The sequence below is a fragment of the Coregonus clupeaformis genome, chromosome 33 (genome assembly GCF_020615455.1).
Source record: "Coregonus clupeaformis isolate EN_2021a chromosome 33, ASM2061545v1, whole genome shotgun sequence".
NCBI lineage: Eukaryota > Metazoa > Chordata > Actinopteri > Salmoniformes > Salmonidae > Coregonus > Coregonus clupeaformis.
In genome coordinates, this window is record NC_059224.1 from 29,100,595 (window position 1) to 29,124,504 (window position 23,910).

Here is a 23,910-nt window from a genome sequence, read left to right on the forward strand (position 1 = left end):
TGCGCCTTCGCAACAAAGGTAATTTCCTATGCAGGTTCGTCCATTCATTTGATTTCCTCCACACTCCTCAGAACAGAATGTAATTATCCGCTGCCCATTTCTACCTCCCGCGGGAGTCTGTTTTTCCTCCCTTTCACCGTGCTCAGCTGTCAGTCAGTCCCCTGCTCCCTCTGGCCCCTCGCACTACATGACATTATGATCCACGTGCTGCCCTTTATCTCCCGCCACTTACTCAACAGTGGCGCCTCAAGCTCCGGAGCGACTGAGTGATGGTCCCGCATACCCGATTGCTAACTAACACTGTGATTCACTAAACGAAATAACCAATTAATAAACCTCACACAAACTTTGCTGAATGAGTGACTGAATCCGAAGAAAATACACAAGGTACAATGCGTAATTGGTTCCACTTTGAGAGAATTGGAGGACATTTGTTCAAACAACATGCAGGACCTATGATTATTCTCCAGATTGGCAATTAGAATAGCCTACAGGCCTACACACGGAGCCTACTGGAAATAACGTTGAACCAACGTGGAATAGACGTTGAATTGACGTCTGTGCCCAGTGGGAGGTTTACGCATCATTATAAGGGCTCAAATCAGCAGACATGATGCGTCTTCCTCATCAGTGTGCACCCTTGATTTTCGCTCTCAGAACTTGGCAGGAATGTGGGCAACCGTGTAGCACAGCTTGTGATCAAATTTATTTGTCCAGGGGGAGAGAGCAACAAACGCAACAAACGCTGGACGGGACAGGTTGGTATATTCAGTTGAGCGGGCATTGGCCCCGCCCTAAGTGTGCCTCCGTAGACCACCACAAGACAATTAATTGCCTTACTGAAACAAAGCCCATGTCGGGATGTTCCTGCAATCAATTAAATAGGTCTATCAAACCAATTGTGTCGTCTATTTGTAGCAACATTGTATGCATTTTGATGCAAAGTGTAACAATAATGAAACAACGGGGAAAACTGATTGGATTTGCAAAAAGCCATAAATGTAAGGGCATTTCGTCTTTTTTTTTCATCCAACTTTTAACCTAAATCCAATGACAGGGTGACCTTTTTGGTTGATTTCACGTTGAATTCGCGTTAGATGAGGGGTAGTGTAAAGAGAAATAAAATTAACCAAGAAATCATAAGGCCACTTATTTTTCCGTTCTAATTGTAGGCCAGAGCCGTATGACAATGTATAGCCTACTGCAGAATTGGTCCTTCAATGCGATGCTAAATGACATCAACAAGATGGGACTGAATAGGTTGGCGGTCGTTTCAAAAAATAGAATTCATAAGCTACAGCACCAGAATAGCCTAAAATTAAATGAATAATGCACGCCCTACAAAATGATGAGAGACATTGAGACGAGGATAGAGGAGAAATCATTATCAATTCGGATGTAAAATCAGAGTGAGGAGACCATGTGCGGTCTGGTAGCAGCCAGTGAGCAGGTGTTTTGGTGCGATGAATAGAGAGAGGAGAGCGGGTGATTCTCCCCCCTCCACCATGTGATGACGGTCAGACTGACTGTATCACCGGAGCGATGGTTTTTAGTCACTTTCAACAGCAACAAATCGACGACAGCAGCACTTGACGTAAAGCCTCCACCACAGAACCGGAGCAGCACGGCTCAGAACAACGGGACTTGAAGTTGGTCCCACATTCAAATAATTTTGGTACCAAACACACAGAATGGAAATGGACTGCAGGCTGGATGGAGTGAGGATGTCGACGGAATATATCGCCTCGATTCTTTGACTGTAATTTCTAGCAATCGGTGATAGCATCTCTCTGATTTTGAATTGAAATTCTTTCGGTAAGGATAGTTATGACAATAGTTGCTGCAGGCTGCCGCATTGCCTGACCGCTTGGATAGTGTAATGTTTTTATGGTAATTGTAATATTAGTTTTTTGGGTGGGGATGGACGATAATGGCTGTCTTACAATTGTGTTTAAAAGGCTTTCAACATAGCTAGCAATTGGTAGCGGAACATATTTAGACCCATTGGGGAAGTCAGCAACAGCCAGTATTATGATTGAATTGAGAGCTATAAATGTCGACATATGAAAATAAACTTGGAAACAGAAGTCAAATGTAAGGTACAGGTGGAAACCTAATGGCGCTGTCCAAAAAGTGAATACAGCCAATGTTGCTTGCACCTTCTATCATACTCAGGGAAGCAGGACGAAGTCAGGCTTTGATTTTAGGGTCCTGATTGAGAAGGTGCAATAGGCCTGTACGTGACGCATTCATTGTTCGCGATTTTGGCTGTATCTACGGTAACATTTTAGCTACCATTCAACATTGGCGGTGGACGTTGAAGCAAGAACGATGACTCACTTACAAGCCGGCTTGTCCCCAGAAACACTGGAGAAAGCCAAGGTGGAGTTAAAGGAGAACCCCGACACTGTACATCAGGACATTCAGGAGGTGAGGGACATGATTATCACGCGCCCAGACATTGGCTTTCTTAGGACAGACGATGCTTTCATCCTGCGCTTTCTCAGAGCGCGGAAATTTAACCATTTCGAGGCGTTCCGTCTCTTGGCCCAGTATTTTGAGTATCGTCAGCAAAATCTGGATATGTTCAAAAACCTCAAAGCAACCGACCCGGGCATCAAGCAAGCTCTCAAAGACGGATTTCCGGGGGTGTTGACCAACTTGGACAGATATGGCAGGAAAATACTCATTCTCTTCGCCGCTAACTGGGACCAGAGCAGGTAATGTCCGTCTGATATTAGGGAGCTGTCGATTCAGAACTACTCTAACACCACTTGACAGTTTGCTTGCTTGCTCTATTTACTTTTCACAAATCTGTGTTATTGGTTTTGTTAGAGCCTAGTCTTATGAACATAACCGAAACAATTGAACTATTAACCCAAAGGCAATCCATGTCAGTATCATGGATGTAGGCAATGAGAAAAGTTTAGGCTGCACAGGCCAGTAGAAATTATATCATCACCCCACTAGTGAATGAGGAATGTAAGGACTGAATCAGATACAGTCAAATAGAGTTTCACCACATTACTTAATTGCAGAGATTTGACTTTAGGGGCCCACTTATGTGATCTCCATAGTCACAATGACAATTACATGAGTAATTTAAAACAGCCTTTTCAGACCTCACCCAATAGCAGGATGTGATGAACAAACAAAATGCCACCAGGAGTGGCCATTAACTTCATCAATAACAGCACTCACACAAGTCAAATTGTCTCTCCAATCTGATTCTCTGTGTTACTCTCCTGAATGAAAATGGTAAGAGTCACTTCCAGTATATAATGCCAAACAAGGGTATACTGGTTACATTTCATTTGAACTGGGATTACAGTACTAAGATGACATGGTACATTTGTTATTTAATAATAATTACACAATAATCACTTATTACTACTTTGTAGAACCAATTGCCCCTCTTATGTTTGTAATCTAGGCTACATAGCATACATACATCTCCTAATGCTTTTCTCACATCTATAGGTATACATTTGTGGATATACTGCGAGCTATTCTGTTGTCGCTGGAGTCCATGATAGAAGATCCAGAGTTACAGGTGAATGGATTTGTCCTGATCATCGACTGGAGCAACTTCACATTTAAGCAAGCCTCCAAACTAACACCGAGTATGCTGAGACTGGCCATAGAAGGTCTACAGGTAATAGTCTCAACATTTTTCTAACCCTTCTCTTTTGTGGGCTCAACATCACTCAGATGAAGTTCTTAGCTACTTTTGACACTTGACTCCATTTACTGAGATTACCCAGATTACTCCTAATTTAGATGGGTTTGCCACATTTAATCATTTTAGTCAAGCCTACAACAGGGATCTTGTCCTTTTGGGATTTTGAATACACCATGCACTTGTAAGTGCTGCATTTTTGAAGTGCAGATCTCCATTGTTCTTATGGTAGCTTATAGAAGTATAGCTCTACTGCTTCTAGTTTATATGCGTTGAACATTAGAGACAGGCTCTATTTCAACCAATGGCAACTGCTCGGCATCCGACCGTAAGGCGCTACAGAGGGTAGTTCGTAATGCCCAATACATCACTGGCCAAGCTTCCTGCCATCCAGGACCTATATACTAGGTGGTGTCAGAGGAAGGCCCAAAAAATTGTCAAAGACTCCAGTCACCCAAGCCATAGACTGTTCTCTCTGCTTCCGCACGGCAAGCGGTACCGGAGCACCAAGTCTAGGTCCAAAAGGCTCCTTAACAGCTTCTACCCCCAAGCCATAAGACTGCTGAACAATTAATCAAATGGCCACCCGGACTATTTACATAATCAAATGGCCCCCCCGTCCCACCCACCCCCCCCCTGCTGCTACTCGCTGTTTATTATCTATGCATAGTCACTTTACCCCTACCTACATGTACAAATGACCTCGACTAACCTGTACCCCCGCACATTGACTCTGTACCGGTACCCCCTATAGCCTCGTTATTGTTATGTAATCTTATTGTGTAACTCTATTTCTTGAACTGCATTGTTGGTTAAGGGCTTGTAAGTAAGCATTTCACGGTAAGGTTGTATTCGGCGCATGTGACAAATAACATTTGATTTGATTTAATTTACCACACATGGTCCTGCACACCTACTGGAATAGGTGGACATGTCTCTGAATATTCACGAGAAACTCTTTCTGATCAACTATCTTATCATTCTCTTGGTTATGTGAAAAACCTTTACAAATGTAAAAGCACTTTCACTCAATAATCACTTTCCTGTACTCTCAGAAACTACTTTACAATCAAAGACTTGCATAAGAAATAACTAATGATATTTACATTTTGATTACTGGCAGTGTAGGCCTATGATTGCAATCTTCAGCAGGTGATGCAGAGAATCACATTTGAACAACATTCCTTTGACCCTGTTCAATCATTTCTAATGGAAGAGAAAAATACAAGGTCTCTGGCCAAGTGCATGCTTTGGTAGCTGGCCAACTAAAATATAAATATGATGTGGAGCCTAAGCCTATAACCTAATAACAATGCATACAGACATTTTTCTGAACGTCCTTGCGAATGTCAGACAATTCCTCTTGTAACCCATTATTCAAATTCCAGTGTATGAAAAGTTTAGATAGGCTTGTTCTATAGTCGTGTAGCCTTGTATAATGTACCATGTAGAGCATAGACAGTTATCACCAGAGAGGTTTGTTGACTGAATATCAATGGAGGACCATGATGAGGCCGTTGCACATTCCATTGCTTCTCCAGACACAGATTCGACTGTGAATAATTGATCACTGCTATTAGTATCTCAGTCTCCCAATGTGCCGCTACCAAATCATGCGGGAACCCACTGTTGTCGTCCGTTGAATGGAAAAGAAAAGAAAACACACAGAAACATTGTATAACTAATGGAATCAGCCACATTTTTCTCCCTGTCTGAGTCAGAGACTGAAAAACCCTGACTGAATCTGTTTCCATTTGAGCAAGTTTATACTGTATCTACTGTAAAAAATATATGTTAATCAGCTCAACAATAGTATGTACTTCATAAGGTATATAGGATATTATTACATGGTATGGTATACCACTATTGATTTTCCACCTCAGACACAATATGTGTTGTCCAGTGCTGGACCCCTCTCCTTATAATGCTAACATTAGAGAGAAAAGTTTCTCCTCTGTAATCAATAGTGGTGACCTATCTGTGAGCCCACTTGACACTGAGCACTGAGAGTATCTCAGGGTGTTGCGGCCCCCTGGTGGGTTTTGTAATGACATTGAGGGGGTTTGTGTGTGCCAGTACGCCTCATGAGTCACTATGCCTGTCATTAAGGGCCTGAGCTGCTAAAGAAATCACACACAAAAACTCACACAAAAGCACTTCCAAGACCTCAACATTAGGTTTTCTTTCTCAGCTGAGGTTAACACTCGTTGTCTCTATGGTTATTGATTTAGGAAAATACCAAGACATGTCAAGATGTTCTTTTTTCGTATTATGTTGTGAAGGACATGTAATAGCTGATGATCCATCTTACATGTCATTTGTACCAGGTGCAGCTTACTGTTCGCTGCCCACCAGTGTGAGTGTGTGTGTGTGTGTCTATGTGTGTGTACTTGCGTGCGTGTGTGCGTACGTGTGTGATCTTCAGGATCTTGGTTCAGGTTGTTTATAATTTCCTGCCAGTACATTTGTTATTGCACATGGGGGGTGCGTTCAGAATACCATGAAGAATTTCAACACTACTGACAACAATGAAAACCGTTTAACACTACCACTGGCAACAATGAAAACACTCTGATTTACAGAGACTGTGGAAGATTCTGAAGCTTAACAGAAAAATGGAAATTCACAGAAAATCTCAAGATAGCCCATAAGGATATTTCAAAACACATCTCCAACTGTGTGATAATTTAGTTCCTTATTCCCAAACTGACAGTCACATCTATTGTTGTTGGAATGGCTAATACACAGAGCACAAACTCTGCTAGATATTTCATTGTGTATTGGCAAAAGAAGAGAAAGAAATTAATACTTGTTTACAGCGCAGATATTCTTGGCAAATCAATACCAAGAAAAACAAATGCTTGGACTGAGTAGAACACACCATGCTGGCCGTGGTTTCCCCAAGCTATACTTTGTTATCTTAGAGCCTCTGTTGTTTCCTCTTGCTCCCTCTGTCTCTGTCTTACCGATGCCTTTTGTCCCTCTCAGTCTAGAGAAATAACCCGTGTTCAGCAGCCAATCACAACAGACCAGTCCTCCCCATCCCACCCCACACTGAGTTTCCGTGGCAACCTGTCCATCCGCCATGCTATGTACTCTCCAGATGAGCTGTGCTGCTAGATGAGAGCCATTCTCCCTCAGTGTGGGTGATGATGTGTACATTGTTTCTGTGGGTTTTAGACAGAGTGGGGGATAAATCTATTTTTCAACCTGTTTACGTTAAAGGTCCAATGCAGCTGTTTTTATCTCAATATCAAATCATTTCTGGGTAACAATTAAGTAACTTACTGTGATTTATTTAAATTAAAATGGTCAAAAAGAAACAAAAAAAGCTTCTTAGCAAACAGCAATTTCTCAAGCAATAATTTTGCTAGGACTGTCTGGGAGTGAGGAGGGGAAAATTGAAAACTAGATGTTATTGGCAGAGAGGTTTGGAGCTCTCTTTCTTATTGGTCTATGAATTAATTTACCACCTGGCGATGTCACCGGTCAGGCCAAAACTCGATCCCACCAAAACAGGCTGAAATTTCAGGCATTCTTTTTAAACAGCTCTTACGCTATAAAAAATTAAATAAAAATTCACAATTTCACAGTATTATTCAAACTGCAGAGTGTGCAAATATATATAAAACACAGGGAAATAACGTGTTTGACTGCACTGGGCCTTTAACATAATTCTGCAGATGTAGGGCTGTAGTCAATCCCTCTGTCGATTTGGCCTGTTTCTCCATAATTATGTAACATGGTGCAATGGTGCTAATTCACATCTTAAAAGGTGACAGCTTAAAATCCATTTAGCCAGCCTCAATCCATCAGTTTTAATTATAGATGAGGGCAACACATTTTTCAAAAGCTCTTGTGCAACAAGATTTAATGTGGCCAAATTCTCATTACTTCTAATAATGATAGTAGGACATTGTCAGTGAAATAATTGGAACCGCAAGAGGTTCATGCTTGGAGCTATCTTCAGAGCTAATTTTTTTAGCACTCTATAAAGTATTCATACTGCACTGAATTTTTTTTCTAATGTGTAAAAAGAAGAATTTCACATTTGTTTTTTCTGCGTATGGCAAATAGACTTATTTCAGTAGCAGCAGTCAAGGCTGTTTTGTGCATTGAGGCCAGTCAATGTACAGTGGGGAGAACAACATTTACATTTACATTTTAGCCATTTAGCAGACGCTCTTATCCAGAGCGACTTACAGTTAGTGAATACATATTTTTTTATACTGGCCCCCCGTGGGAATCGAACCCACAACCCTGGCGTTGCAAACGCCATGCTCTATCAACTGAGCTACATCCCTGCCGGCCATTCCCTCCCCTACCCTGGACAACGCTGGGCCAATTGTGCGCCGCCCATGAGTCTCCCGGTCGCGGCCGGCTGCGACAGAGCCTGGATTCGAACCAGGATCTCTAGTGGCACAGTTAGCACTGCGATGCAGTGCCTTAGACCACTGCGCCACTCAGGAGACTCACGAGACTATCAAACAAGTATTTGATACACTGCCGATTTTGCAGGTTTTCCTACTTACAAAGCATGTAGAGGTCTGTAATTTTTTATCATAGGTACACTTCAACTGTGAGAGACGGAATATAAAACAAAATCCAGAAAATCACTCAGGAGACTATCAAACAAGTATTTGATACACTGCCGATTTTGCAGGTTTTCCTACTTACAAAGCATGTAGAGGTCTGTAATTTTTTATCATAGGTACACTTCAACTGTGAGAGACGGAATCTAAAACAAAAATCCAGAAAATCACATTGTATGATTTTTAAGTAATTAATTTGCATTTTATTGCATGACATAAGTATTTGATACATCAGAAAAGCAGAACTTAATATTTGGTACAGAAACCTTTGTTTGCAATTACAGAGATCATATGTTTCCTGTAGGTCTTGACCAGGTTTGCACACACTGCAGCAGGGATTTTGGCCCACTCCTCCATACAGACCTTCTCCAGATCCTTCAGGTTTCGGGGCTGTCACTGGGCAATACGGACTTTCAGCTCCCTCCAAAGATGTTCTATTGGGTTCAGGTCTGGAGACTGGCTAGGCCACTCCAGGACCTTGAGATGCTTCTTACGGAGCCACTCCTTAGTTGCCCTGGCTGTGTGTTTCGGGTCGTTGTCATGCTGGAAGACCCAGCCACGACCCATCTTCAATGCTCTTACTGAGGGAAGGAGGTTGTTGGCCAAGATCTCGCGATACATGGCCCCATCCATCCTCCCCTCAATACGGTGCAGTCGTCCTGTCCCCTTTGCAGAAAAGCATCCCCAAAGAATGATGTTTTCACCTCCATGCTTCACGGTTGGGATGGTGTTCTTGGGGTTGTACTCATCCTTCTTCTTCCTCCAAACACGGCGAGTGGAGTTTAGACCAAAAAGCTCTATTTTTGTCTCATCAGACCACATGACCTTCTCCCATTCCTCCTCTGGATCATCCAGATGGTCATTGGCAAACTTCAGACGGGCCTGGACATGCGCTGGCTTGAGCAGGGGGACCTTGCGTGCGCTGCAGGATTTTAATCCATGACGGCGTAGTGTGTTACTAATGGTTTTCTTTGAGACTGTGGTCCCAGCTCTCTTCAGGTCATTGACCAGGTCCTGCCGTGTAGTTCTGGGCTGATCCCTCACCTTTCTCATGATCATTGATGCCCCACGAGGTGAGATCTTGCATGGAGCCCCAGACCGAGGGTGATTGACCGTCATCTTGAACTTCTTCCATTTTCTAATAATTGCGCCAACAGTTGTTGCCTTCTCACCAAGCTGCTTGCCTATTGTCCTGTAGCCCATCCCAGCCTTGTGCAGGTCTACAATTTTATCCCTGATGTCCTTACACAGCTCTCTGGTCTTGGCCATTGTGGAGAGGTTGGAGTCTGTTTGATTGAGTGTGTGGACAGGTGTCTTTTATACAGGTAACGAGTTCAAACAGGTGCAGTTAATACAGGTAATGAGTGGAGAACAGGAGGGCTTCTTAAAGAAAAACTAACAGGTCTGTGAGAGCCGGAATTCTTACTGGTTGGTAGGTGATCAAATACTTATGTCATGCAATAAAATGCAAATTAATTACATAAAAATCATACAATGTGATTTTCTGGATTTTTGTTTTAGATTCCTTCTCTCACAGTTGAAGTGTACCTATGATAAAAATTACAGACCTCTACATGCTTTGTAAGTAGGAAAACCTGCAAAATCGGCAGTGTATCAAATACTTGTTCTCCCCACTGTATATTATATGCTGTTCTGTCTGAGGCTTGGAATAAGGAAAGTACTTTGTGAAGATATGTAGTATAAATATGTTTTATGGCTTTATGCTTGAGAATGAAAGCACTAGATAATTAGATGGAATATTTTGACCGCCAGGTTTATTAGATTTGTTTTTGCTTTGATTTAACTTGGGCTTTGTCTGATCTTGGTATGCCCTTGAGACTTGTTCGATTGATTAAAAGCTGTTATCTCTGTCTGTGTCTTTTCCCTTTTGTTATCTAACATCCAAATCCCTCGGACTGCATATATATTAGCTGTCCAGTCAGTCTCTCATCTATCAATGCTCTTCTACATACTGGAGCTACTGTACACATCATGTGTATGTAGTACTGCAGGGAGAACAACCTTTTCCTAGACAAATGCTTCTTAGAATCCACTGAGAAAAAGAAAGAAGACATGTTTTTTTGTATTGGTCAGTATCCTTAGCCAACTCAGTGTTGCTGTATTATTTGGATGGAGACTATAGAGGTTTGATTCATCCATAGGCAGTGATGTCATTACAGATCGATAAAATACCAACTGAGCTTTGAAGGGGTTAAACAAAGTGTCTGTCCCTTTCTACTAAATTGGTGAAAAGGCCAGCAGAAGAACACTGACCGGATCCTGATGCCATTCTATGAATAACTCATTGAGCTCGGATGTACTGTATCCCATCGATTGCATGTTTTATTAAGCCCTCCATCTGGTTGTCTGACTGTGAATCTCCCATCTGGATGTTCAGCTCCACTGCCTCTTATCCCACAGCCCTGTCCAGGAGACTCTCGGCTGGCTGAGGAAACAGCAGCAGACATACCTGGGACCGATGGGCAGAGGAAAACGAATTGTTAGTCTGCTTGCCTCAGATTCCAATTACGCCTGGCACTCTGGAGTTTTGTTGTCGTTTTTCCTGCAGCAGAACTGTGCTGGTCTGGTCTGCAACAGGATTGGACTAGCCAATGAGTGGAGCTTCATCCCTCACTCGCACTGCTAAGTAAAGCAGGCCGGATCTGGCTGGTGCAGATAAAGTGTCTCCTGTTATGGACATGACCTATCGTTTGTGACTGTGTCTCTTCTCTCTCTCCTTTCTCCTCTCTTTATTACCATGGCTAAATGTGTTAATTCCAGGGTGTATCTCTTCAAAGAAAGCAGAGAATGTGCAATGGTTTTGTCATTTAAAATGTTCACTTAACTTGGCTCTCAATCAAAAGCCTTCCCCAAGGATAATGCTGCTGCTCACTGTAATCTGCTTTTAAACTAGTGCACACGAAGAGGTCTGATTCCAGTAAAGCGTTATAACAAAGTAGCATCTTCACTTCAGGCTACATTTCTTTTTTAAAAAGGGCTCTGCTAAATTGATGTTTTCTTTTTTCATTTTCACCGCAGGATGAGTTCACTCATCCTTTATCAATGACTCCTGACAGGAGCAGAGCAGAATTTAGAGAGCTCGTCAAGCCAGGAAAAGATGGGCTCATCAGCTTCTAAAAAAAGAACAGGAGGACATGAGAGCCGCATGCCAGAATTTTCAACATCGACAGTAGTGGAAGATCAAATAGGATTTACATATTATAGGCTATAGTCTTTTAGTATACACCGTCTCATCTCTTGGGTGTGCATATACCCTTTTGTCATGTTTACAAATCCGTTGCCAAATTCATTCAAGACAATGAAGCCCAAGATCAAATGAGAGTCACTGTTGCAATCGGTTAATCAGCATGTTTTGGTCTACAAATAACATGTCATCAGTGTATAGCATCGACTCCTTGTAGTACAACACAGTTTGTAAACTCCTCATTCTGGGATTTTGCCAGTACGTGTTGGTCAGTGTTCACTGATGGGTTTGACAGCTTGGCTTTATAGGCTTCTATTGCCATAAATGCCTCTTTGCAATGCAAGGGAATGCCGCATCAGCAATCAATGCCTGGTTAGATGGACTGCCCTTGAACCTCTGCTCTAGTCTCTTGCTTTTGTTGCTTGGGAAATCTGCAATGTAACATCATGTACATTTAGATATCCAACAAAGGGACATCAGGAGGCTAAGCTGTGACATCACAGCCACCAAGCGATCAAAGTAATGACATGTCTATTAACTAATATGTCCAAACATAAGCTAATAAGCTAATAAACCAATTGAAATTATCTTGTGATAAAAGAGCTTTGGAGCCCTGCAAAATGGCCCATGTACGCCAAAGTCCATCTGTTCATGTTCCACGCTGCTGGCCTCAGATGATGTTTGGATGTCATCTGTCTTTTTAGCTGATCAGTTTCAAGTTTGAACCCATAAGAGTCTAAGGGGGGTTCTACTAAGCTTTATGGAATTGTTTTAAGAAGGTCATACCAAGGATCATTTAGTGATTTGATTTGGAATTTTAAGACACTTTTAAGTATAAAAACATATATATGTGCACAGGCATTCTATCGGTCAGCCCTATCACCAGTAAGAGGTTGAGTTAGGACCCAGCATGCCAACCCAGCAGAAGTGTTGTTCTTTAGTGATATTAGATTATTCTTGTGGTTTAATCAATTGAAGGTTCATCACAGAAATGGAGACAGATACAGTGGGGGAAAAAAGTATTTAGTCAGCCACCAATTGTGCAAGTTCTCCCACTTAAAAAGATGAGAGAGGCCTGTAATTTTCATCATAGGTACACGTCAACTATGACAGACAAATTGAGGAAAAAAAATCCAGAAAATCACATTGTAGGATTTTTAATGAATTAATTTGCAAATTATGGTGGAAAATAAGTATTTGGTCACCTACAAACAAGCAAGATTTCTGGTTCTCACAGACCTGTAACTTCTTCTTTAAGAGGCTCCTCTGTCCTCCACTCGTTACCTGTATTAATGGCACCTGTTTGAACTTGTTATCAGTATAAAAGACACCTGTCCACAACCTCAAACACACACTCCAAACTCCACTATGGCCAAGACCAAAAGCTGTCAAAGGACACCAGAAACAAAATTGTAGACCTGCACCAGGCTGGGAAGACTGAATCTGCAATAGGTAAATAGCTTGGTTTGAAGAAATCAACTGTGGGAGCAATTATTAGGAAATGGAAGACATACAAGACCACTGATAATCTCCCTCGATCTGGGGCTCCACGCAAGATCTCACCCCGTGGGGTCAAAATGATCACAAGAACGGTGAGCAAAAATCCCAGAACCACACGGGGGGACCTAGTGAATGACCTGCAGAGAGCTGGGACCAAAGTAACAAAGCCTACCATCAGTAACACACTACGCCGCCAGGGACTCAAATCCTCCAGTGCCAGATGTGTCCCCCTGCTTAAGCCAGTACATGTCCAGGCCCGTCTGAAGTTTGCTAGAGTGCATTTGGATGATCCAGAAGAGGATTGGGAGAATGTCATATGGTCAGATGAAACCAAAATAGAACTTTTTGGTAAAAAGTCAACTCGTCGTGTTTGGAGGACAAAGAATGCTGAGTTGCATCCAAAGAACACCATACCTACTGTGAAGCATGGGGGTGGAAACATCATGCTTTGGGGCTGTTTTTCTGCAAAGGGACCAGGATGACTGATCCGTGTAAAGGAAAGAATGAATGGGGCCATGTGCAAGGGCATTGAAGATGAAACGTGGCTGGGTCTTTCAGCATGACAATGATCCCAAACACACCGCCCGGGCAACGAAGGAGTGGCTTCGTAAGAAGCATTTCAAGGTCCTGGAGTGGCCTAGCCAGTCTCCAGATCTCAACCCCATAGAAAATCTTTGGAGGGAGTTGATAGTCCTTGTTGCCCAGCGACAGCCCCAAAACATCACTGCTCTAGAGGAGATCTGCATGGAGGAATGGGCCAAAATACCAGCAACAGTGTGTGAAAACCTTGTGAAGACTTACAGAAAACGTTTGACCTGTGTCATTGCCAACAAAGGGTATATAACAAAGTATTGAGAAACTTTTGTTATTGACCAAATACTTATTTTCCACCTTAATTTGCAAATAAATTCATAAAAAATCCTACAATGTGATTTTCTGGATTTCTTTTTCTCATTTTGTCTGTCATAGTTGACGTGTACCTATGATGAAAATTACAGGCCTCTTTCATCTTTTTAAGTGGGAGAACTTGCACAATTGGTGGCTGACTAAATACTTTTTTCCCCCACTGTATTATTGACTCACTGGAAGATCTGGGGTACCAAGGCCCTCTGTTGGAGGATGGAGCACTGGAGGCTGCAGTGAGCGGGGGAGCAGCAGCACCAGAGTTCACCAAGGTGTGTGCCTGGATCGTCTCAGAGCTCAAGCTCTACTGTCAGCTGGAGGAGAATGTCCATGCCGCCAACTGTCCCAGTGAGGCAGAGGGGTTCCAGCTGGAGATGAGTGGTCTTCTGTCTGAGCTGGCCTGTCCTTACAATGTTCTTACCACAGGAGATGTCACCCAGAGGCTCCTCAACAAGACAAACTGCCTATTGCTCATCACCTTTCTGATCTCGGAGCTGGAGGCCTCCAGGATGATCCTGGTCAACAAGCCTCAGAAGGCAGCCCAGGAGGCAGGGGGCAGTGTTGTCTTTATGGAGCTGAAGGGGATCTGTGTGTCCCTGGGCATGTCCAAACCCCCAGCCAACATCACCATGTTCCAGTTCTTCAGTGCGAGAAGAAGCTGAAAGAAGCTCTAGCCAAAGTGCCATCAACTCATGTTGGGGGTCTTCTGATGAAGAAGGCACTTGGACCAGTTCACTTTGAAAAAATCGAAGCCATCAATCAAGCACTTGTGAATGAGTATGAAGTCCGAAGGAAGATGTTGAAACGTCTTGACGTGACAGTTCAGTCCTTTGGTTGGTCTGACAAAGCTAAGAAACATGCTGAAAAGCTGGCCAATGTATACCCGCCTCTGCGTTCAACCCTCGCCACAAAGAGCAAAGTCTCGGTGGCTCACCTCTTTGCTGCATGAGAGGACCTCTCCAAGATTATGCGCACAAGGAGTGGCAGGATGAGGGAGAGGACTGCTTGTGCCATTAACAAGGTTCTGATGGGACGCGTGCCAGACAGAGGTGGGCGACCCACTGAGATTGAGGCGTGCCCACCAGAGATGCCCACCTGGCAGAAGAGGCAAGACGGTCCTCAGGGAGGGAGGTGGACACTATGGCGGGGGTGGACGAGGAGGCGTCAGGGGGGGCTACGACCAGCACTCTCAGGGGGGCCGAGGGGGTTACGAGCGAGGAGGAGGGGGGTTATGAAAGGGGCGGGAGGGGGCGGCAGAGGGGGCAAGGTGCAGGGAGGCTGGTCGGACGGAGGAGGAGGTGGAGGTGGTGGTGGTGGGGGTGGTGGTTACCAGGGTCATTACCAGGAAGGAGGTGGCCATCAAGGGGGTGGGGGGAGAGGAGGTCACGGGGGTGGACAATTTCAAGGGGGCTTTCAGGGCCCTGGTTACCCTGCAGTAGGGCATCAAGGGGGAGGAGGAGGGGGCGGAGGAGGAGGTGGTTACCAACACGACAACCAAAATCAAGAAGGCGGTTGCCACCAGGACAGGGGTGGCCGAGGGGGTCGCGGGGGTAGAGGAAGAGGTGATGGTAGGGGAAGAGGTCAGGGAGAAGGTTGGCGAGGGGGTCAGAATTTGAACCAAGGAGGACAGTTTGAACAGTTTTTCCAGCAGGCTGGCCAGCAGTACAATCAAGCAGGCTTTAGCCAGAGGAGCAAAAACTACACTAGTTGAAAAGAAAGTGCAGGCCACTGAAGCAGAGATCATGCAAGTCATGAAGTGAAAACTCCTTATTTTCTAAATGTGAATATGAATATAAAGCATGGTTATTATAATTTCTTCCCTAAACCGAATAAGAATGTGAAGAGTGACCATGTCTCCAACTGAAGAGAAAGTCCAGGTCATGCATAGCCTAGTCCCCTGTAGCTCAGTTGGTAGAGCATGGTGCTTGCAACGCCAGGGTTGTGGGTTTGTTTCCCACGGGGGGCCAGTGTGAAAATGTATGCACTCACTAACTGTAAGTCGCTCTGGATAAGAGCGTCTGCTAAATGGCTAAAATGTAATAATTACATTATTTGATGAATAATTATTTTTGACCTTACTGCTATTAGCCCATACAAATGCATGGAATAACAGATTCACTACATGGAACAAAAAAAGTTTGTTCTGAAGTGTCTGTCCTATATCTGAGAGATATACGAAAGATCAAGAAGCATTATTTTATTTTATTTTTTTACATGTATTTAACCCCTTATTTATGGCACTAAACAGTCTCCATATATACAGTACCAGTCAAAAGTTTGGACACACCTACTCATTCTAGGGTTTTTCTTGATTTTTTCTTATTTTCTACATTGTAGAATAATAGTGAAGACATCAAAACTATGAAATAACACATATGGAATCATATAGTAACCAAAAAAGTGTTAAACAAAATATATTTTATATTTGAGATTCTTCGAAGTAGCCACCCTTTGCCTTGATGACAGCTTTGCACACTCTTGGCATTCAGATATCTCTAGCCACTTCCGTGGATGCGGAAATCGACCTTAGGTGGTTAATGTCACTTGAAACTGATCAGCTAAAAAAAGCAGATGACATCCAAACATCTGAGGCCAACAGCACGGAACATGAACAGATGATCACAGTTAAGCTTCATGCTCTCACAATCATGGAGGTTGTCCTCCCCAAATGAAACCGCAGCAGAAGTATCTTGTAGCTAGAATAAATAAATGAGGGCAGCGGTGATTTCTATTCTTTCCCCTTTCCTCCTTCCCTCAACATCACACTAGGGGTACAGATCAATCCACTTCCACCACCAACAACCAGAGGAGGAAGACAGAGCCTCCATCATGTATTCTGTTTTGTGTTTCATGTATAATGCAGATGGCGCCTTCATCCTAGTCAAAGCTGTCGGATGGATCACAAAGCGGGAGGGACAATATTAGGCAGGCTGATGCTGCTCTCAGGGACATACTCCAGGCTGTGGCAACCTGGGAGATTTGGCCGGGCGAGGTGACTCGGACCTCTTGCCCTCTTCCTGTCCACTGTCAGCTGTCTCTGTTCCTTGGTGTCAGATCTTTTATCTCAGCCTGCGAGTGCCTCCGCTGGTGCCAGACGCTGGACCGCCCGGTGTCCTTGCAGCCAGGCCAAGGGACGCTAACCCAACTGTCCAGCATCACCGTGGCGACAGAGGCTTAAAGCTCAGTTCTGTCATCTTCACCATCAAAGTACATGACTCTTTTCTCTCTCAGACACATGCTAGCCCCACTGAGGGTGATGACGAGTATCCTGAACAAACGATGGACTCTTAACACCCTGATCCCTGTGATCACAGTACCTGTATGTAAAAGGATTAAGGTGGAAGGATCCTTCTGTTCGGCTTCAAGGCCTACATGTGCACATGATGCCATTACTGTCCTGTTTTAAAAACGAACAGCTATCTGGTTATCTGCAAACTATCAGAAAATCAATATGCATAGGCAAGAGGCAAGGTCTATCTCCCATGGCAAGAACACCCTCTGGCACTTCAACTTGTTGTCTGAAAGTGTGATAGAAATAATTAGTATCCCGGTTTTCCATCTGTATTGTGATATGAGTTGATTGCCATACTTAGTCAGTAGAAGTATACGTTCCGCTCAGTAGAAAGGTACAGCATGGCTTGCGTTAATGAAGAACTCCCAGCTTGGGCTCTCTAAACTGGGAGGGAAAAACTCCATAATGACAGTCATGTCTGTGATCTGAAATGTCGAGCCTGATTAATATGGATGAGAAACAGACATATTTAAGAGGGAAAGCTACAGCAAGCTAGCGACACCATCATTAACTACCTTCATTAGCTAATTTAAATGATACAGGTAGCCATTACACCAGTCTTAAACCTCAGTAAAGTCTTCAGAACAGATGGGAACCACACTTACATATGAAACAGAGACATTACCAATTTGTTAAATGTGGCCAGAGTTTACCCCAGGCTGTGTCACTAGATTACATGGAGTACTCTGGGTGTTCCTCCTGCGTCTGCCTCACAGACAATCCCCTAAATCATCAGATTACTCATTTACATAAACATTTCCCATGGGATCCAGTTCTGGTGCTCGCCAGCCAACCCTGTTATGTCAGGATATAATCTCAGTATACTCCCTGTGTCCAAATTATGACACAGAGATTAGAACATTGTGAGAATAGTGTCCAAACTATGAGAACTGCCCTAGCTGCCAGTCTCCAACCTGCATGGCAATGTAACATTGCCCAGAAGGCAACAGCACTGAACAATTCAATGTTAATTCAATATACAGTAGCTATTAAGATAAATGGACTGGGTGATTTTCGATGAGCAACATTAACCTAAACCCAATATGCAAACCCATCAAGATAAATCTGTAACCTTGGAAAAGGGAATGGAAAATCACTTAATGATGTTCAATTTACATTCTACATAACAATGTTTAAATCCACTCTCATTAAAACATACTCTCCTCTGACATACTGTAATTTGAATAGAATAATATTAACACAGCAAAAGAGGATTAAGTTAGTAACCATACCATCAGGCAGAATAGTGAGTGTATTTGTGTTCTTTGTTGCCCACAGGACAGCTTCCCTGCCAGGTTCGGAGGAATCCATTTTGTGAACCAGCCGTGGTACATCCACGCCCTGTACACCGTCATACGGCCCTTTCTGAAGGACAAGACGAGAAAACGGGTAGGAGTAGAGTATGTTGTTGAGGGAACATAATGAAAAACCTTTTTGACAGAGACCATCGGGTCAACTGTATTGCTGTATAACCAATGAATGTCAGTTCATTGTGTTCAACATCATTTATCGTAGCCTTCTGAATAGCTGTAGTCATATAAACAGTGTTCAGGTCAGGACATAAGCTTTTCACAATGGCAAACCTATCCTCTCTAACATACTGTAGACTTTAGCATGCTGTTAGACTGTATACTGTATGCTCATTATCTATCTGTGTCAATGTTGTTGTGTTGTTTTGTCCATCCATCTGCAGATCTTCATGCATGGGAACAACCTGAACAGCCTTCACCAGCTCATGCACCCTGAGATCCTGCCCTCTGAGCTGGGGGGGATGATGCCCCCCTACGACATGGGAACCTGGGCCCGCACCCTCCTGGACCACGCCTATGACGAGGAGACCGAGTACTGCCCCGAGTCCTACAGCCTGTCTGTCAAAGACCTGGAGAAAGACCTGTCTCCCAAAACCATGAAGAGGTCCGTCTAGACTCTGGACAGTCATGTTATTCACGTGTGTCAATGTGATAGACTGTGTGTTGTGTCTTCATACGAGACAAAAGTAGAGGTGTCTGACATGTTAGTCTGTCAGATATATCATAGCTGATGTATTTTCTTCCAGGTATATCATAAAGTATATGGCTCATGTAATAACCACAGAAATAGGGCAGATATGGGACATAACTAGGGATTCCTATACCTATAAGATACATGGAAAACACATGATTGATTTTCTACAGTAGGAGTAATCCTTCAATAAATTGCACAACACTGTAGTACAGAGCACAGAGATCTATATTCTGGTTTGTGTGCCTCTCACCGACATTATTCAGGGGGGTAGCTCTTAGAGATAAGCATAGGAAATGGTATACTTGGATATTATAATATGTATTCACTATTCAAAATGCAAAACTTATTCAGAGAAATTGTTCTTAGTGTTTCATTCAGGTGAGTGGTTTAGTTTCTGAAATCCTCCATGGCAGATAGATGTATGTTTTATAGAAATAATAAATGAGGCATGATGACTGACTAGTTTGCTTTAGTGACAGTCCCTTGTCTCGGTGAGTTTCTTTAGGGCTGTCTCTCTCGACTTACTGGGTCATGAAATGGAGTGAGCTCTGACTTTTTCAGAGTGCACTAGCTACCTTCTGGAGCATGAACAGAAGTGATGGAGTTTTACCTTTGGCAATAAGCTCAGTTCCACTCCTGCTGCCACACACAACCCTGTACTGAACCTGGACAGACATATGACATTGTCATGAAGGCCTTCTTGCCTTGAGAATATTAGCCTCTTCAATGTCCTTTTGTCCTTTTCTTTAGTGAGCCATCTAAATTTCTCGTGTGTGTGTGAAATACATGCACTTCCCCCAAGCATAGCACAGTATCCTTAGTAAAAATAAAAAAAGAAGTGGTTTAGCAGATTTGAATCAGTGAAATTTACTATGAATGACATTTCTGCTTACCAAGACAATAGACTGACGCAGCAGTCAAAGCAATGAGAGATAAGGTACTGTATGGGATTTTCATTGATTCATCAAGGAAATAAAAGCATTTAATAATGTCTTTATTCCTATTGTTACCTAAGCCCTCTGTTACCCTGCACTGCCCTGTATCTGTGACAGAAGCATTTGATTGGTGTATTATAGCATCATGGTCAGGGGCCTGCTATATGGTGAATTTAGTGCTGTAAATCACCAGCAGCCATATGATCTGAAGTGACTTATTTAGTCAGGGCTGTTAGCTCTCCACTTTACACTGCGATGTATACGCTCCACAAAGGTCAAGCCAACATTGCCTCTTCCATTACTTGATTAAAAAATAACAAAATCGGCTATGAGTCACTGTTGGAGAACCATATGCTCTGAATGATGAGCCGCTGTATCATGGCCACCCCATAATGACACAGCCATACTGAACTGTATGACTGTGATGCGTGTGTGTGTGAGTGGTGGACTGGCTCCCAGGCTGATCTGTTTTACTTCCCTGTTCACTGCTGCAGTAATTACATAGATCCCCGCTAGCAGCAGTAGCTTTATGAACTTCCAAATGTTAAGCTCACTGAGGCTGACAGGGTCCTACTATTTTAGTTTTACTATTCCAAAGGCAATTTGAGCCCCTGTGTAAATACTGTACAATCATCTATTTTATTTTGTTTGTTGGTGTTTTTTTGTTGCCACAGGTGAATGAAGCTCTGGTTGTTTTCTTAGTTATCATCATTAGTCGTATGAATGTTTTTCTGTCACAGCAGTCACAGGAGACCAACCTGTTCCAGACTTCTGCATGATGAATGATCACTCCTGTTCCCCAAAGCAGCTTAGGCTTCTGTTGGAGAAATACATCAGAAATAGGTCAGAGCAGTGTCTGAGGGTGACATTTTGTGATCGAATGACCTTTTCGGGCTCATGTACTATACAAGACAACACAATTTCTATTTCTAGGAGATCATTTTTAATGTTTCGTTTGCTTTTGCGCGCGCGTGTGTGTGTGTGCACGTGTGTATGTTTGTGTGTTTTGGTGTATTGCACGTGACCCAAGGCCTCCTAAAACAATTCATGCTGGGGGATTTTGTGATGCATTTATGAAACCAATCGTCTATGACCTTGAATGATTCCTATGTGTGCTCCCTGCTCTGCAGGATTCAAGGGTGCTCTGGTGCTCGCACCTTTGCATCCCACACCTTTGTACTAGAGTAGGCGAGAAGTCCTCAGTGATACTGCTTCAATGAGCACAGGCCCCTCTGATGCCAGTCATCTTTTATTCATATCCACAGGTCCCAGTCGGTGGTGGAGCCCGGAGTGCTTAAACGGCCAGAAAAAGTGAAGAGCGAGGAGGAGAACATGCAGCCGCTGCTCTCGCTGGACTAAAGTACGGCTCGACAACACAAGCAGACCAAGAAACATCGCCCTCAGACAGAAAGACAGACAGAGGGGAGAGAATTCCCATGCTCCCTCAAACAAAAAAAGAACACAGAGAAATAACGATGCGAGGAAGAGGGAAGAGATTGGAGCACGAGGAGAACCTCTTCCAGCATCATAAAGATGGGAAAAGCTGGCATTTTGAGAGATATTTCTAAAAACGAAAAGGGAAGAAGAGATACTAGCAGAGTTCCATATGTTATTGTCAAGTGCCAATTCAAAACTGTAAATACACTTCTGATCTAAACACTAGGAGGATGGGGGAGTCAATGTGACAGGAACACATGTAAAGACTGCTGTTAATATTCTGTATGTGCTTCTCGTGAAATATTATGTGAAAAAAGTGGTACTGTAGGAGGCTGATGGGAAATCACGCTTAAAGGGGATTGGAAGCTGGGGGCTTTTGGGACAGTATTTAACATTTCCAAAACTGCAAGTGCAGCTCAGGATTTGTTCTAAAAATGATGAGGTTCTCTTCAAACGCAAAGCAGAAAGTGTCTGACTGTGTGCACAGCAAGGCTTGTGGCTCTTTGATCATGGGGAATTCAAACAGGCGTTCAGGTTTCTCTATCTAAAAGCAAACTCCCCTTTACAGTACAAGGCTCAATGAATGATGTACTTTTGTCAGAGGCCACATTTTTTATTTCATCTGAATCTTACCATTGGAATGCTTTCATCTATGATACCCCTCTTTTGGTTGAACAGTGTCTTCAAACTGGCAAACCACAAAATGTTTCTACAATTATGAAACATTTGTCAAGGTTAGATATTTGATATTACATTTGCTACACATTAAGAAGTAAGTACAGTACCATGAAAACATTCTGCAACAGCAAGGTCACATGACAAATATCTCATATTTTGAAATGATTTAGTATTAGGTATTGGTTCAGCTCAGAAGTGGTAACAATGTTGTCTCTGTGTCATGTGATTCCAAAAATGTGTTCCTATTTAAGGATTATCTTGAAACTATCTGTTTCAATAGGAGAGACGCTGTCCACAACAGCACACACCTACTTGAAAACCAATTTAGATACAGTATTTAAAAGATATATATATATATAACTTTCTCGTATCTTATTTTATGATGGTGGAAGTTAAGATACAGTATTATGTATACTTTATATATATATATATATATATATATATATATATATATATATATATATATATATATATATATGATAACATGCTTTTTGATGGCTGCAGGGGTACAGTCAGTGTATGCCACTGTGTTATCTTCGGTTGCTAGCTCCTTTGTTTCTCCCTGCGTGGCGGTGAAGCTTGAGGCAGTGTTCAGCTCTGGAGCCTCTGAGCCCTGACACAGTGCTGCCTTCCTGTTATGTCACTATGGACTCACTCTGGAGTGGCTGCCTGGCTGCCCAGAACTAGGCCGGCCAGCCAGTCAGTCAGCCAGTCAGTCAGTCAGTCAGTCAGTCAGTCCTAATACCTAGTGATCACCGTACCGTAAACTGTCCAGGAAATGTCATCTCCAGCTCGATGACTGAAGGACTCATGCTTTCAGCTGCTGCAGACCCAGGAACCTCTTTGGTTTCTTTGGTGACCAGAGGGCGCCATAACAGCTTGTCAGTGTTACCCAGTCTGTCTGTAGTAGCCGTTAGGTAGCGATGTGTGAGAGACGTTACAATAACCCGATAGCTGAACAATGGTGTTGTTATCTGAAGCCTCATTGATCAGATGTTGCTGTCTGTGTGTTTCACCCTGGTTTAAAGTATTTCATATTTTTGTGTGATGTTAATCAGTATTTTAAGGCATCCATGACTCGTTTGTCCTGTGCACTATTCAGATCATGCTTCCTTACAGAATGATGATGCAACAACAGCAGCAGCCTTTTGCGAATTGAATATGCTTGAGAGAATTGAATATGCTTTTGAGAATTAAATATGTTTAGCATTTGTAATATTCTTCCAATTGTTTTCATGTATCCAGACTTATTTTTTTATTTATTTTTTGCCATTTCAACCAAAGCCACCCTTTGAAAAAATAATGTTTTTATTGTATAATGCTTTACTTCATCCATGGCTTGAAGGTACAGTAACGACTTATTATGACAATTAATAATTGTTCATGGAATGAATGCATATTATTGCTTTGAGTTAATCCTTTGGTTTCATGTTTCCATGTCAATTTGATTGTATATACATATAGGAACAGATGAGAGAGAAACTCAAATTAGAGGTTTTGTCATATCACAGATTATTCAAAGCGGACGTGTTGGGAAGTGTGTTTTAATGTTTAAATATCCTTAAAGACAACTTGCTGAATTACATTATGTAAATGAATCAAACATGAGCAACCAATAAATATGGACACACAGGTTGGTATCACTCTGCTCTCTTATTTACCTGTTTTGCACTCCTGTATACTGC

General features: G+C 42.8%; 1 protein-coding gene and 1 pseudogene across 1 annotated transcript; both read left to right on the forward strand.

Moving 5' to 3' along the window:
* The first annotated feature begins 529 nt into the window (after positions 1 to 529).
* On the forward strand, positions 530 to 23,858 carry clvs2 (clavesin 2). Its single transcript, XM_041860656.2, has 5 exons — positions 530 to 2,720; positions 3,481 to 3,655; positions 18,450 to 18,560; positions 18,865 to 19,085; positions 21,376 to 23,858. Exons 1-5 carry the CDS (start codon positions 2,332 to 2,334, stop codon positions 21,467 to 21,469), a joined length of 990 nt encoding a protein of 329 aa, XP_041716590.1. The 5' UTR covers positions 530 to 2,331; the 3' UTR covers positions 21,470 to 23,858.
* Positions 14,069 to 15,758, forward strand: LOC121548962 (annotated as a pseudogene).
* Positions 23,859 to 23,910: the final 52 nt, after the last annotated feature.

Bases quoted from the DNA above. Each gene is read 5' to 3' on its own strand.
- clvs2 (XM_041860656.2), top strand. From the start codon at position 2,332: ATGACTCACTTACAAGCCGGCTTGTCCCCAGAAACACTGGAGAAAGCC. The intron at 2,721-3,480 runs GTAATGTCCGTC...TCACATCTATAG, and splicing joins GCTAACTGGGACCAGAGCAG to GTATACATTTGTGGATATAC. The intron at 18,561-18,864 runs GTAGGAGTAGAG...ATCCATCTGCAG, and splicing joins AGGACAAGACGAGAAAACGG to ATCTTCATGCATGGGAACAA.